The sequence below is a fragment of the Saccopteryx leptura genome, chromosome 13, assembly GCF_036850995.1.
Source record: "Saccopteryx leptura isolate mSacLep1 chromosome 13, mSacLep1_pri_phased_curated, whole genome shotgun sequence".
Lineage (NCBI taxonomy): Eukaryota > Metazoa > Chordata > Mammalia > Chiroptera > Emballonuridae > Saccopteryx > Saccopteryx leptura.
Window position 1 is genome coordinate 47,675,749 of NC_089515.1, and position 14,170 is coordinate 47,689,918.

The window sequence follows — 14,170 nt, forward strand, 5'->3', positions numbered from 1 at the left end:
GCTTAACTATTTGAATGCTGCTGGCAAAGCCAGCCACCCCGGTTACAGAGGACACAGGAAATGACACAGAGCTAATCCCCCCAAAATACAGTGTGTGCAGACGGCACTTAGGTTGCAAGATGGCAAGTCTGGCAAAGGGTGAAGCCAGTTCTTCAACACTGGAAGCGAAGGAACATGGCTTACCTGTTTAAAGACAAATGCCTCCTTTTAAAAGAAGTAGTACATCCCCTGGGGAACTTTTCAGTTCCAGGAAGTTGCCTGTGTGAACGTGGTGGTGGGCTGTTTCCCGAACTCTGACTTGCGCGTGCCAGGGCAGTGGAAGCCGGGAGTGTTTAATGGGACAGACGCAGACACAGCTGCCCCAGGGGACTACGAAGGAAGGCAACTCTTCACGCTTCTAAGCCTACCGTTTTAGATAAGGAATTAAACATTTTTAAAAGTCAGAGAGTGCTCCGGACATCTATAAAACATGCTATGATTAAGCAACCTGTTGTGTTGCAGATCTCTAATCAAAGAAGGAATGGGTAAGGTTAAGAATTTGTCTGAAACACATTTCTAGCCATGTTCTAGCTCTCTGCAGAGAACTGAGGAAAAAGAAAAGCAGCGTGATGGGCTGGTGAGGAGGGTCACTCCTCTCGCTGTGGACAGAACACTGGGCTTACTGGTGGGGCCACCCCGCAGCAGGCACTCACTGAGCAGGAAACAGTGTTCTCTCTCAAAGGTACTAACAGACAAAAGCAGAAACTGCCCGTCTTCCTGTTACACTTCCTGTTTAGGCTCTCCCTCTCTCAAAAACACGCACACTGTCTGTGTCTAACAACTCGTGCCACCTATTGATAATTCCTAAAAGGACATGTGGAGCATCAGTCTCAGTTTCTCAAATCCTGCACATATATAGCCCAATGATAAGACAAACTAAATTACCCAGGAATGGGAACCACATGCCCCCTTGTGGCTAGCTCTGAACTCCTCTGAATATTATTTAACAACTGTTCATCACATATTATGAATTAAGATAACAATTAATATATTGACTATAACATGTCAGTTAATAACAAGTTATTTACATGACTATATATCATGCTTAATTATAAGGAAAGTAAAAATTTCCAAACTATTCTTAGAGGCTTTATTAACAGATGATTTAATATGATCTTCAGTAAATGCTGAAATTTTTCCCTTAAAATAAGTAGAAATTTGTATATCATACAATTAAAAACAGACTAGATGAACTCTACTAGTATCTCTTTAAAAAACAATTTAAAAGTAAAAATGTATCATTTTCATAAAAAAGCATTTCCAATTTCCTAACATTATTCAATAGCTAAGAAAATTAGTATAGTTAGTATCATCATGCTTGACCCCCCCTGCCAGGATGCATTGGTTTCATTTAAGAAAACATGCATTTGTTTTTGTGTTATCGTTCGGAGACTAAAACATTTGTGCACGGTAAAGTTCTACTGTGGGTCCAATGGCAGACAGCTTAAAAATATACTGCACTTCAGTAGTTCCTCTGCCTCTTACTATTTCTTGATACACTGACAAAAGCCAAGATATTCTACTGGAGGTTCGAACAATCTTATTTAAAGTTAGCTAGTAACAATTATAAAAGGTGATTCTTAAACTTAATATATTTGGCCACTAGGGTACTCAAAACCCCTGACAATAAGAACTAGATTGCAATCTATGGTTACAGACTTGCAATTTTTTGAGAGTTTGCATTGCTAGAGATAGGACAAACCCCCAAAGATCAAATTTTGAAGCCAAGAGGGAAAGAGGAACCATCTGGTTGCAAAAGAGTGTTCTCATTTTGACAAGAGGTCAACGGCTACAGCTTCTGCCAATGATGACAGACTTCCCTCTAACACGAGTTACCTTCTTTTCTCCTGCCCTTTCTCTTCACTTCAACCTCTCACTAGCTAATGTCCAGTTCTTTCAGATGATTGAAAGAGTTAAAAATTAGGTTAAACTAACTGAGCCAGGTAGCTCAGTTGGTTAGAATGTTGTACCAATATGCGAGGTCGTGGGTTCGATCCCCAGTCAGGGCACATACAAAAACCAACCAATGAATACATAAATAAGTGGAACAACAAATCTATGTCTTTCTCTCTTCTTCTTCTTCTCCTCTCTTTCTCTCTCTAAAAATCAATAATTTTTTTAAAAAATTTAAAAAAAGAGTTAAAAAGATACTGTCGAGTAACAGATTTTGCTTCAGGGTGAGCATGAAATGAAGAGAACAAGCAGCTGGAAGTCAGCCCACTCCAGGTTCTGCCTCTCCGGGACTTCGCCTGGGACCGAAGCACACGTCTGAGCTTCAGCTTGTGAAGGAGGAAGCTGCAGTGACTTCCTAATGGCCAGGCTCCAGTTCCTAAGTCTGGTCTTACGTCATTTTATGTGTGTCTGTCTGTACTGCCTCACCGACGCGACGGGTGATGAACTCAGTGCTCTACCTAAAAGTCAGGGTCAGGCCCTGGCCAGCTGGCTCAGTGGTAGAGCATCAGCCCGGTGTGTGGAAGTCCTGGGTTCGATTCCGGATCAGGGCACACAGGAGAAGTGACCATCTGCTTCTCCACCCCTCCCCCTCCCCCTTTTCTCTTTCTTTCTATCCCCTCCCCCTTCCTCTCCTCTCCTGCAGCTATGGCTGGAATGGTTTGAGCAATTTGGCCCTTGGCACTGAGGATGGCTCCGCAGCCTCTGCCTCAGTGCTGAAATAGCTTGGTTGCTGAGCAATGGAGCAATAGCCCCGGATGGACAGAGCACTGCCCTGTAGGGGCTTGCTGGGTGGATCCCGGTAGAGGTGCATGAGGAGTCTGTCTCTGCCTCACTCCTCTCACTTAATAAAGAGAGAGAAAGGAAAGTCAGGGTCACTGGGGGGAGGGCAGAGAGGGCGATTTCCACTTATTTGCTGTATTCCAATGACAAGTTTGTTTGAAGAAAACATTACAGTTTAAAAACAAGAACAAAAAAACCATTTTGAAGTCATCCAAACAGATAAAAATTTTCAAGGGTGGGACCATGAGCCTGTTAGCACCCAGCAGAATGCTAATATCAAAGAAGGTACATGTAACACATAGCTGGTTTATGCCACACTCTCCAAAGAGGGTCTCCTCTGCTGACGCCAACCAGGGTCCCAGCCAGCAGTGGGAAGTAAACAGGTAAGGTGCTGTCTTAAGCCCTGCTGCCAATATGTAGAATACGAATAAGCATTCCCCCACCCTCCTTAACCTCAGGTCTGACATAGAAAACAAGGCTAAGTATGAATGTAATGCTTTAACAGGCGATTATTCGAAAAAACAGTTTGCTCGGCTCTCTGCACTGTCTTCTCAGCTGCCTGACTGTCCACGCCCACCCGTTCTGCACCTGGGCGGGGGGAATCTGAGATAACACAATCCTGGGGGCAGGTCGTGGGGGGAAGCTCTGACTGATGAGCAAACCCAGTGTTTGCTAAAAGACAGAAATCTCATTTACAAAAGCTAGTAAAACACACTGGCCACATCTCTGCCATCCACTTAACTGAGGCCTAAGCAGCCTGTAGTTTTGTTCTTGTTGGTGGGGAAGGGCACGGAGAGTGGGGAGCACACACACACAACTATGTGTTACCTCTTGTTATTTTTCTTTCAATATTAGGCTACTGCAGAGAGGAGCTCTGATTTATTTTGGTACGCCCTCACCACTTCGTTAGCTCGCGGGTGTGGGCAGGCCGTGCCAGGAGCCACCCAACGACTGGCGGGGGGCGGGGGGGGGGTGCACGAGGAATGCCCACAGTGGTCCTTACTTTGCTCTTCTTACTACTGGACATTTTGTTCTTGATGTAGCTGAATGTACGGCTAACTTTCGTCCCACTCTTCCCTTCAAAGTCCTTCTTGGAGGGGCTCGGGGGCAGGAAATTGTAGTTCTCTTCTGTTATACTAAAGAAAAACAAAAAGACTTGATTATTAAAAAATAAAGACTACAGAAGTTATTTTTGAGAAATGAAACTGCCTTCTACAGAATCTGTTGTAACCATTTTGTCCATTATTTGAGCTACAAGTCAGGCACCTCATCCACATGAGGATGGGAGGCGGAGGAGAGGGACAGAGGCCGCCACATGTCTGCTCTGGGGAAGAGCAAGAGCAGCGCAGCCCGAGACCCCGCCCCACCACCAGGGGCTGGCAGCGGCTCCGGGGCAGGAGGTGGGGAGGGGAGGGGGAGTCCCGCACAGGAGGAGACTGAGAAAAGCCTATTCACAGACTTGTATTACAATGTATCGTTATAAGATACTATCTTTATTAGTTATTGTTAGTCTCTTACTGGGCCTAACTGATAAATTAAACTTTATCACTTATATGTATGTTTAGAAAAAATATAGTATATACAGAATTTGGAACTACTACCCATGGTTTCAGAGCATAGTCCGTGGACAAGGGGGTCTACTGTACATGTATATACTCTCTCTTCCCCACCCTCCCTCCCTCTCCCTCTCTCTCTCTCTCTCTCTCTCTCACACACACACACACACACACACACACACAAAGTAACAAAATGCTGTTACACATAAGAATTAAAAAAAAACCATAAGCAAAGAGCACAAAAGTGTGTGAAGTCAAGCAGAAGTGTTTCTCACATGAATAAACGCAACCAGCAGTGTTATTGTCAGGACAGTGCAAAGAACAAATGCAGAAATGTATTGAAGACATTATTCAAAAGGAATACAGTCTTCATTACCAACCACGTCTAACCACTACTGGGAATTCAGCACTCAAGAAAGTAAGACTCCGTGATCTCAGTTAACTGAGTTTCCTAGTGAAATGCTCTAACAGTCTGGACCTCCTCCACCTCACTGTGGGCAAAGGAGTAACCATGAAAGTGCAGTACCTCTCCGTCAGGTTAGCGCTGGTGCTGTGGAAAGGCCGGGAATCTAGAAGACAGAAATGGCAGAGAAAACGTTAGAATCAAAGGACTGGACCTGAAGGAAGAGAAAGTGTCTAAAATGTGAACAGTGACACAGGTTTAGCAGAGATGGCATGTGACAGCCAGTGCGTGGTGCCTTCTCCTCCTTAGGGTTTGGCAGAGGGAAAATTAAACTTGAAACCCTCAAATCAGAACTGTGAGAGGCAGTGAATTTTCTGAGAAAATTTAATACAGAATTCAAGTAACTGAACAAACCCAAAATCAAGATTTCTAATGTTCAAACACACATAAAACATATTTAATTCTTGTTCTTACCAAATATTCAGTTCCCAATGGCCACAACTCTGAGATGATATCACAGAAAGAATATAAAGTAAAAAATTACCATATTCTGTACGTGGCTAATTTTGCTTTCACATATTTCTCCACTGAAAACCTAGCTAATGTGTATCTGATGCGTTACCAAGTATTCCTGGAAACAGGTCAGTGAATAGGAAGGAGCATCCAAGCTGGCTCATAAGGTCCTGGCCATGTCACTAGTTTGGGGTGAGCTCTCTGGGTGTCACTTCCCCATCTGTGAAAGGCAGGCAAGGCTGACACTCATGTTGAGAGCCTCTCCAGGCTGGTACTTGATAAACTAGGAAAGGCAGATCCATTCTTCCTCCTTCCACAACTAGCAGATCATACACTGAAGCGGGTCATTACAACTACAGCTAAGTGGCCCTGGCTGGTTGGTTCAGCGGTTGAGCGTCAACCCAGGGTATGGAAGCCCTGGGTTAGATTCCCAATCAGGGCACAAAGGAGAAGCAACCGCCTGCTTCTTCTCCCCTCCCCCTTCTGCAGCCCTGGCTCAATTGATTTGAGTTCACTGGCCCTGGGTGCTGAGGATCTAAAAATAGCTTGGCTGTGAGCATGGCCCCAGAGGGGGGTAGCTGGGTGGGTCACGGTCAGGATACATATGGGAGTCTATCTCCCTTCCTCTCATTAAAAAAACAAAACAAAAAACTACAACTAAGTCAGACAGCAGGGCAGTAAGCAGCACAAACAGAAGGCACACCACTAATTATTAAGCCTTAAACTCCCAAACTGTTCTATATTCTGAACAGAAATGCAAAACTGGAGTTATTACTAATAGCCAACAAAAGGGAATAAGGCATAAAAAACTTAAACTCTAAGTCTTCAAAAGACCGCTGACTTTTCTAAGGTTTTCCTTTTCTGTGTTTCAGGTTCTTCTTAGTTCACCTATATACCTGTAGCTCCGGCCAGGTGAGAGGAAAAGATAAGCCCAGAGAGAGTACGACCGGGGGGCCTGCCCCCAGTTCCCCACAGTCTAGGTGTGAAATCGTCAGCATCTTATCCCTAGAAGGTCTTAATTTACTTAAACAATCAATCAATCAAACAAAAGACCCAAAAGTACGGTTTAGATCAGCAGCTTTAAAACTTTTTCCACCCAAAGGAGCCTTGTCCATTACATGCAGCACTAAATTCTCTCCCGCTACCAGGATTGCTGCACACTTACGACTACCTACTGAGTTACCACATGACTAACTGAAAATAAAACCCATAGAAATACCAGTTGGCTCAGTGGTAGAGCGTCAGCCCAGCGTGTGGAACTCTCGGGTTTGATTCCGGTCAGAGCACACGGGAGAAGTGACCATCTGCTTCTCCACCCCTTCTCTCTCTCTCTCTCTTTCTCTATTCCCCTCCTGCAGCCATGGCTCGAAAGGTTCAAACAAGTTGGCCCCAGGCACTGAGGATGGCTCTATGGCCTTGCCTCAGGTGCTAAAATAGCTCAGTTGCTGAGCAACAGAGCAGCAGCCCCAGATTGAGCAGAGCAATGCCCTGTAGAGGGTTTGTCGATTCGACCCCGGTTGGAGCGCATGCGGGAGTCTGTCTGCCTCTCACTTGATTAAAAAAGGAAAAAAAAAAAAAAAAAAGAAATACCAATCAGAGCAGAGCCTAGCCAAAAACAGTCTCCCAGTAGATTTCTGTCAAATAAATTAAAACCTGTACAGTGTGTAATCCAGCACTGGGTGAATCTATGACTCCTTATAAGTTTCCACCTTTTGCACTGCTGAAAGAATTTTAATTTACTGTCATCTTTTAGATGTGGTTCTGAAAACAGTCATTAATCCACAAGAGGCTCTGAAATTCCTCAAGTGTCATTGGGTTTTCAGAGCATCTAAGAGTATAAAATAACCAACGTTGCTATCATGATATAATTACTGACAAAAGCAAAGAAACCTGTCGTTTGTGAATACAGCGTATGGAACACTGTCTTGCAAGTTCACAATGTACACATTACGATTTAACACCTGCTTAAGTCAGTTCCCTAAAATTATTTGGCCTTGAAACACTCCTTGTGTTTCTTCTACTGCCCCCCATCCCTCAATTCTCACTGGTATTTCTGAGTTTAGGAAACACACTGTGAGAAATGCTGGATACTTAATTCAAAGGTTTCTTCAAGCTCCTATACTTTGATGAATCCATAATAATATTTATCACATAATTTTATATTAGTGATCAAAGAAATACTACTGGGACCTGTTTTATCTGCCATGCTGACCTATTTTCTGCTGCATTATGAATATGTTGAGATCAAAGAGCCATGAAAATTTCTGAACTCTCAAGGTTATGAGTGGATTTTCACACCTTCCCTCTTATTATAACTGGTATAAAGTGAGCACCTTATTGCGTGCCTTTTTACCAAACTGAAAATGTACTGAACATTTAAGACGTCCACTTAGAGGAAATTAACTAAACTTTGTGTTACTATGAGTATTTTCCCTTTAAGAATAATGCAAAATGTCATCCTGAACTTAATGTTGCTTAAATATTAAACTTTAATATGTAAACATTAAATAATTAAATAGTACATAACTATTGCTAAAACTTAGGGTCAGCAAGCAGGAGGGAATTAGGGTGCGCAATCATGTAGATATTTTAACTGCCTGAGACTCTTATTAGTTATATGAAATTAAGACAATTCATTATTTCCCTTTATATTAGAAATGGTTTTTCCATTAAAAATAGCAATGCTAGAATATTGTAGAAATCGTGCACAATTGCAAACAGCAATTTTCAACAAGGGAGGTGATTTAGTTCCTTTCCAAGTATACTAAAACTGGTAACTTTTTTTTTTTTTTTTTTTTTTTTACAGAGACAGAGAGTGAGTCAGAGAGAGGGATAGACAGGGACAGACAGACAGGAACGGAGAGAGATGAGAAGCATCAATCATTAGTTTTTCATTGCGTGTTGCAACACCTTAGTTGTTCATTGATTGCTTTCTCATATGTGCCTTGACCACGGGCCTTCAGCAGACCAAGTAACCCCTTGCTGGAGTCAGCGACCTTGGGTTCAAGCTGGTAGGCTTTTGCTCAAACCAGATGAGCCCACACTCAAGCTGGCGACCTCGGGGTCTCGAACCTGGGTCCTCTGCATCCCAGTCCAATGCTCTATCCACTGCGCCCTTGTAATGTTTTAAAGCTAGCTAGTGTCATGTAAGAATATATTAATCAGAAACCCATGGTGAAGAAAAGTACTGAGAAAAATAGTTCCATGAGAGAAAAAAGAAGGAAAATATGAGAAGGAAAAGGTTTAACAACAGCTTTTAAATACCACAGGTAGACAGCTAGATATCTGTCCCATGAGACAAAATAAGCGAAACCAGGAAAAATGAGAATTGCATTATCACAGGGCAAGTGCTGTGAAGTCGGCACTCGGCATTACAGCTGGTACAAGGTGGGATGGGAACAAATCGTGTGTGCCTTTGGAGAGATCTGTGTCCTGGGACGGGATCTCGGGCCCTGGAATCGGGCCACTGGATTAATCAGTGTAGAGAGGACAGAGACTATTCTACTCAAATTAATTTTCAAAGCAAAGCATGAAGACAAATGGTTTAGAAAGGATGGCATGCAGGGGGCTACAAGTCCCCAAACAGTTTCTTAGCACCGAGCCCAGCGCCTTGCCAGTGCTTGCAGGCCCCGGAGAGCAGCCACGGGCACAGGAGCTGCACCTTCCTCTGCAGCTCCTCGTCCTCCTCCCTGGGATGAAAAGAGCTTTAGACTTAAGAAGGAGCGGAAAGACACTGATGGAGAAGGAGATCGGCCGAGCAGGCTGCGGATGCTGCCAGGCTGGGGGTGGTTAGTGGGAGACACGGGAACAGGCACCTCCAATCCACGTGGAAAGGACAGTGTCAGCAGCCTGCCTGGTTCCCGGAAGGCTGTCTCGGTGAACTAAAGATACTCACATCTTCATCTTTACTTCTGAATATGCAGAATTCTAACGCAATGCAGCATGAAGAAGTTCATCCAAGAAATATGTACTTGTTAGATTATGAAACCAAGAAATAAATTATTTTGAACAGTTCTAATTCGTAAGGAGTTTTCCTCCTTCTAAGGAGGACCCCCAGGAACAGTGGCATCCCTCAGGGTCCTGTGTCTGGCTTTCTTCCTCTCCAACTCCAACCTCCTCATTCACCTCACCTCCCACAACAATCCGCACACCCAGACAGGTACCACAGAACTCCCCTCCACTCAGGACTCCTTCGCCTCCCCACTCACCTGTGGTGGGTCCCCCAGGCAACTCGAATAAAACAAGCACATAAACAGATGGATCTCTTCCTCCAGACCTGCGCCTCCCCTATGCCCCTTCTCTTGCTGAGTGGTATCCACTGTATTTCTTCATGTGTAAGACACACATTTTTCCAAAAAATTTGGGGTCTAAAAACTGGGTGCATCTTACACAGTGGTTGTTTTTTTTACTTGCATTTTCCGCTATTTTGCGCTTGTTTTTGCACTCATTGTTCAAGACAGTGATTCGTCATCAGACACAGATGAGGACAAGCTAATGGATGGGAGTTTTGAAAGTGAGGAGTTGTGTGAAATTTATGATGAATAAAACTTGAGTTCAATAACTTTATATAATTTTTTCCCTCAAATTTTGGGCCCCAAAATTAAGGTGCATCTTATACATGGAAGCATCTTATATATGGGGAAATATAGTAAATCTAACTCATTATTCCAAACAGAAACACAGGCACATCCTTAAATGCTTACATATCACACCTCACTCAGTCCTTTTGATTTTGTTTTCTAGAATTCTCTGAACATCAACTTCTTCCCAACTGCCCCTGCTGTAGGGCCTGACACCGGCCACCAAGGACTGTCATTGGAATCCTGCCTCAGCTTTCCACTGCTCTGCCCACCTCGCTACCCAACAAGCTCTTCCGATGGTCTCTATGAAGTGTTTCATTCAATTAATTAATCAATTTAATCAACTTCAATCACTCCACTGCCCTCAGATAAGAAGCCCAAATCCCTCAGTCCTGCCTTCCACATACTAATTCACTCAGCAAATTCCTGGTTTCCTTTTGGTTTCAACTCGGACACTGCTTAACCCAAATTAAAATGCATACGTATGGCCTGACCAGGCAGTGGCGCAGCGGATAGAGCGTCGGACTGGGATGTAGAAGACCCAGGTTCGAGACCCCAAGGTCACCAGCTTGAATACGGGCTCATCTGGTTTGAGCAAGGCTCACCAGCTTGAGCCCAAAAGTCGCTGGCTCGAGCAAGGGGTTACTAGGTCTGCTGTAGCTCCACGGTCAAGGCATATATGAGAAAGCAATCAATGAACAACTAAGGTGTTGCAACGAAAAACTAATGATTGATGCTTCTCATCTCTCTGTTCTCGTCTGTCTGTCCCTGTCTATCCCTCTCTCTGACTCTGTCTCTGAAAAAAAAAAAACCCCAACCCCCCCCCCAAAAAATGCATACATATGTATACAATATATACACACACTTAATAACTATGCATATATTCTAGCTTTGTAGTTCAACCAAAAGACCAATTAAAAAACTACTTCACTGCCTGACCAGGTGGTGGCGCAGTGGATAGAGCATCAGACTGGGACGCAGAGGACCCAGGTTTTAAACCCCGAAGTCGCCAGCTTGAGCCCAAAGTCTCTGGCTTGAGCAAGGGGTTGCTCGGTCTGCTTGAGCCCAAAGTCACTGGCTTGAGCAAGGGGTCACTCGGTCTGCTGTGTCCCCCCCCATCAAGGCACATATGAGAAAGCAATCAATGAACTAAGGTGTCACAACAAAGAGTTGATGCTTCTCATCTCTCTCCCTTCTTGTCTCTCTTTCTGTGTTTCTGTCTCTGACACACACACACACACACACACACACACACACACACACAAACACTACTTCCCTGACTACATTTTTGTTCTGACACATCTTCCATGTTATCTTTTCCAAATAAAAGTACTGTGAGGAAATAAATGTGTCCCAATGAATTCTCATCCCACAGTCCGCAGTTAGAAAGAAAATTAGCAGACAAAGTAGAGATAAAATAGCCTCATCAGCACCAATGCCTAAGACCTTGGGCCACAAGGGCTGTTGATCTGTTTAGATCTAGTGCACATCATACATGTAATTGACACAGCTCTCCACACCGACCTCACTTTCCCAGTTTAACGCAAGCTATTCAATGACAAGCCAGTGATCCCATTGGGGCACATGTAAGGAATGTGGCCAGTTCCCACATGAGGGGTGAATGTATTACAAATGATCCAAAGGACGAGTATCCCTCGTGAACACCATTCCTTGTGATAACCATGCAAAATGAGGGGGAAATGACACCTCAATAAAGAAGCCCGTGAAGTTAAAACATCTCCCTTTAACATAACTGGCGAACGTGCTTGAGGGCTTCCAGGGAAACCATCAACCAAACACTTTCTCTACCATTTGCAGGCATCTCCTGGGTACAAGCAATGAACAGTTTAAACACTGAATTATTTTTGTATAGCACAAATGGAATTTATCCTTAAATTCAATCCAGAAACCTGAAGTCTCCTGGCAGGCTGGGAGCCTCCGGCCAGTCCTCCCTGATGCGAGAGGGAGAAATGCAGCACACAGATGACCTGGAGCGGGGCTCCAAGGGCAGTCCAGTCCGCGTCCGCTTTCCCACGTGACACAGGCGGCAGCGCGCTGCTCTGACTCTCCCCCAGGAGCCTGCAGGATGCAGCCATCAAGCTCTCCCGCCAACAGAGCACATCGAAGACACGCATTAGAGAGCTTTCCCACCCACTGTGGTTCCTCAATAAGCTGCCGTCTGTCTACTTTTCCACCCAGAAAATGATACAGAAATGTTTCAGTCACCGCCTTTCCTCACTATTTCCCTCTACATCGCTGGATTTTCACAACAGACCCCCGCTTAGATACAATGCAAGGAGTCGGTCTGCTTTTCTAATCTCAGAAACGACACAAGACATTCCAGGCACAGTAAGAGCACATGTTCAGAAATGCTCAAATGTGCAACTGTGGTAGGAGCAGCCACTGTCTTTTCAGGAAGAAGACAGAGCACAGGCAAAGGCTGGAAAGGAGAGAGAGAAGGCTCATTTTAGAAAGCATTCTGTTCAGACAAGTGTGTTCATTAGACACAGCCATTTAAAAGAAATGAGGGACAATGTCCTCAAACACTGCCGCACCTCTTGTTAGAAAAAAGCAGACCTCAGCTCTGTTCTGGGCACTTTGAACTGACTCACTCCAGAATGGTAACAAGTACTTTATTATAAGCCATGAAATATGCTAAGGACTTTAAGTAAATTCACATTTAAGCCATATTACATTACCCGCTTAATAGTTCACATATTTGTGGTGAAGAGTGTTTGTCTCTAGCCCAAGGCCCCACAGTCAGTAAGTGTGCTTGCAATAAAACACAACTTAAAACATGTGAAGTCTACCAAACACTGTAGGCTATAAAGTCACTCTGTGGATACTAATTGCGAAAGTTTCAGCAAGGAAGACCAAAGATGAATCATGCCACAAAGAAGCAATGGGAAAATGAAGATCTGAGTCTGGCAAATCAAGAACGATCTGGTTACCCCAATGGTTAAAGGCACAGCACACAAAAAGAAGTCTTAGTCTTCTGTTCAAAAGCCAGGATTTTCACATCTACTAAAGAATTTATCGGCCCTGGCCAGTTGGCTAAGTGGTAGAGTGTCAACCCGGTATGCAGACGTTCTGCGTTTGATTCCGAATCAGGGCACACAGGAGAGGCGACCATCTGCTTCTCTACTCCTCTGCTCCCCCTTTTCTCTCTCTCTCTCTCCTCCTCCCGCAGCTATGGCTTGATTAGTTTGAACGTATCGGCCCCAGGGGTCTGAGGATGGCTCAGTGGAGCCTCCACCTCAGGTGCTAAAAATAGCTCAGTTGTCATCATGGCCCCAGATGGGCAGAGCATCAGCCCTAGATAAAGGTTGCTGGGTGGATTGCAGTTGGGGCACATGCAGGAGTCTGTCTCTCTCCCCTCCTCTCACTTAAAAAAAGAAAATTTATCATGTTTCTAGTACAGAATAAACAGTAGGAAAAAAAAACTTAATTGTGTAAGGAAGGGACTAAGGAGAAACAGTGTCATTAGAGCTTACTGTCTTCCACTTACAGCCCATGCTGACTCAGGGAAGGAAGTGGGGCTACTCAACAATGACCTCCCCATCAAACCCTCAAGAAACGTGCACTATACGTTAAGAGTGAGGGTACCCTACTCCAATGAAAGCACTCAACTATTGCTTAAAGTGTTGCTGACAGCAGTCAGTCTCTCTCAGCGAGCTGAGCAAAAACGTTCCCAGGAACAGGAAGCCCAGCTCCGCATGCCAGCACCTCTGGCTTGAGGACGGTGTTTTTGGGAGTTGGCCACATTATTTATAGTGTTTAATGAGCAACGGAAAACAGTAAAAACCCATCCTGCATTTTGGGGGAAAAATAATGAAGTGCTTCATGCAAAGGCGAGTTAAGTGTGTGATACAACAGAGGAAAACGTCTCTACAGGGGACGCTGTGGGTGCTGGATGTTCGCTGCTCCTGGAGGCTCCACACTCGTTAGCCGGAAAGGAGGGTACAAAGAGTTGAGATTCTCACTGACGGGTGATTTCCTGTCTGTCTTTGGCAGTCCAGACTTACCAACTACACTATAAACTATTTTCCACTATAATAAATGTCATTCTATACCAGCAAAACCTCAAACCTGAAGCCAAATCAAAACAAAACAAAACCCAAACAGAAACAGGAAAAGCTACCTCTGTTACAGTCCTGGGACTTATCCCTGTGTCTATGAGAAGAAATTCCGTTAGATTAGGCACCTTTAGTCAAACAGGCCAGATGTGTATCTGAACTATCAATCACATGAAGAGGAGAACAAAGTTAACAGAATCAGCCAACATGTCTTAATTCCACAGGAGAAATTAGAAAGAGTCGGACTCCAGTAAGTCACGGCTGGAGACA

General features: G+C 44.3%; 1 protein-coding gene across 7 annotated transcripts in view; it reads right to left on the bottom strand.

Moving 5' to 3' along the window:
• Positions 1 to 14,170, bottom strand: part of AKAP13 (A-kinase anchoring protein 13) — a 288,721-nt gene that overhangs the window by 47,580 nt on the left and 226,971 nt on the right. For all 7 annotated transcript variants that reach the window (XM_066355280.1, XM_066355281.1, XM_066355279.1 and 4 more), the window contains 2 exons: positions 4,855 to 4,897; positions 3,776 to 3,908 (listed from right to left, as the gene is read on the bottom strand). In XM_066355280.1, the coding sequence (XP_066211377.1) occupies positions 3,776 to 3,908; positions 4,855 to 4,897 (176 nt within the window). The remainder of the gene's footprint in view (positions 1 to 3,775; positions 3,909 to 4,854; positions 4,898 to 14,170) is intronic.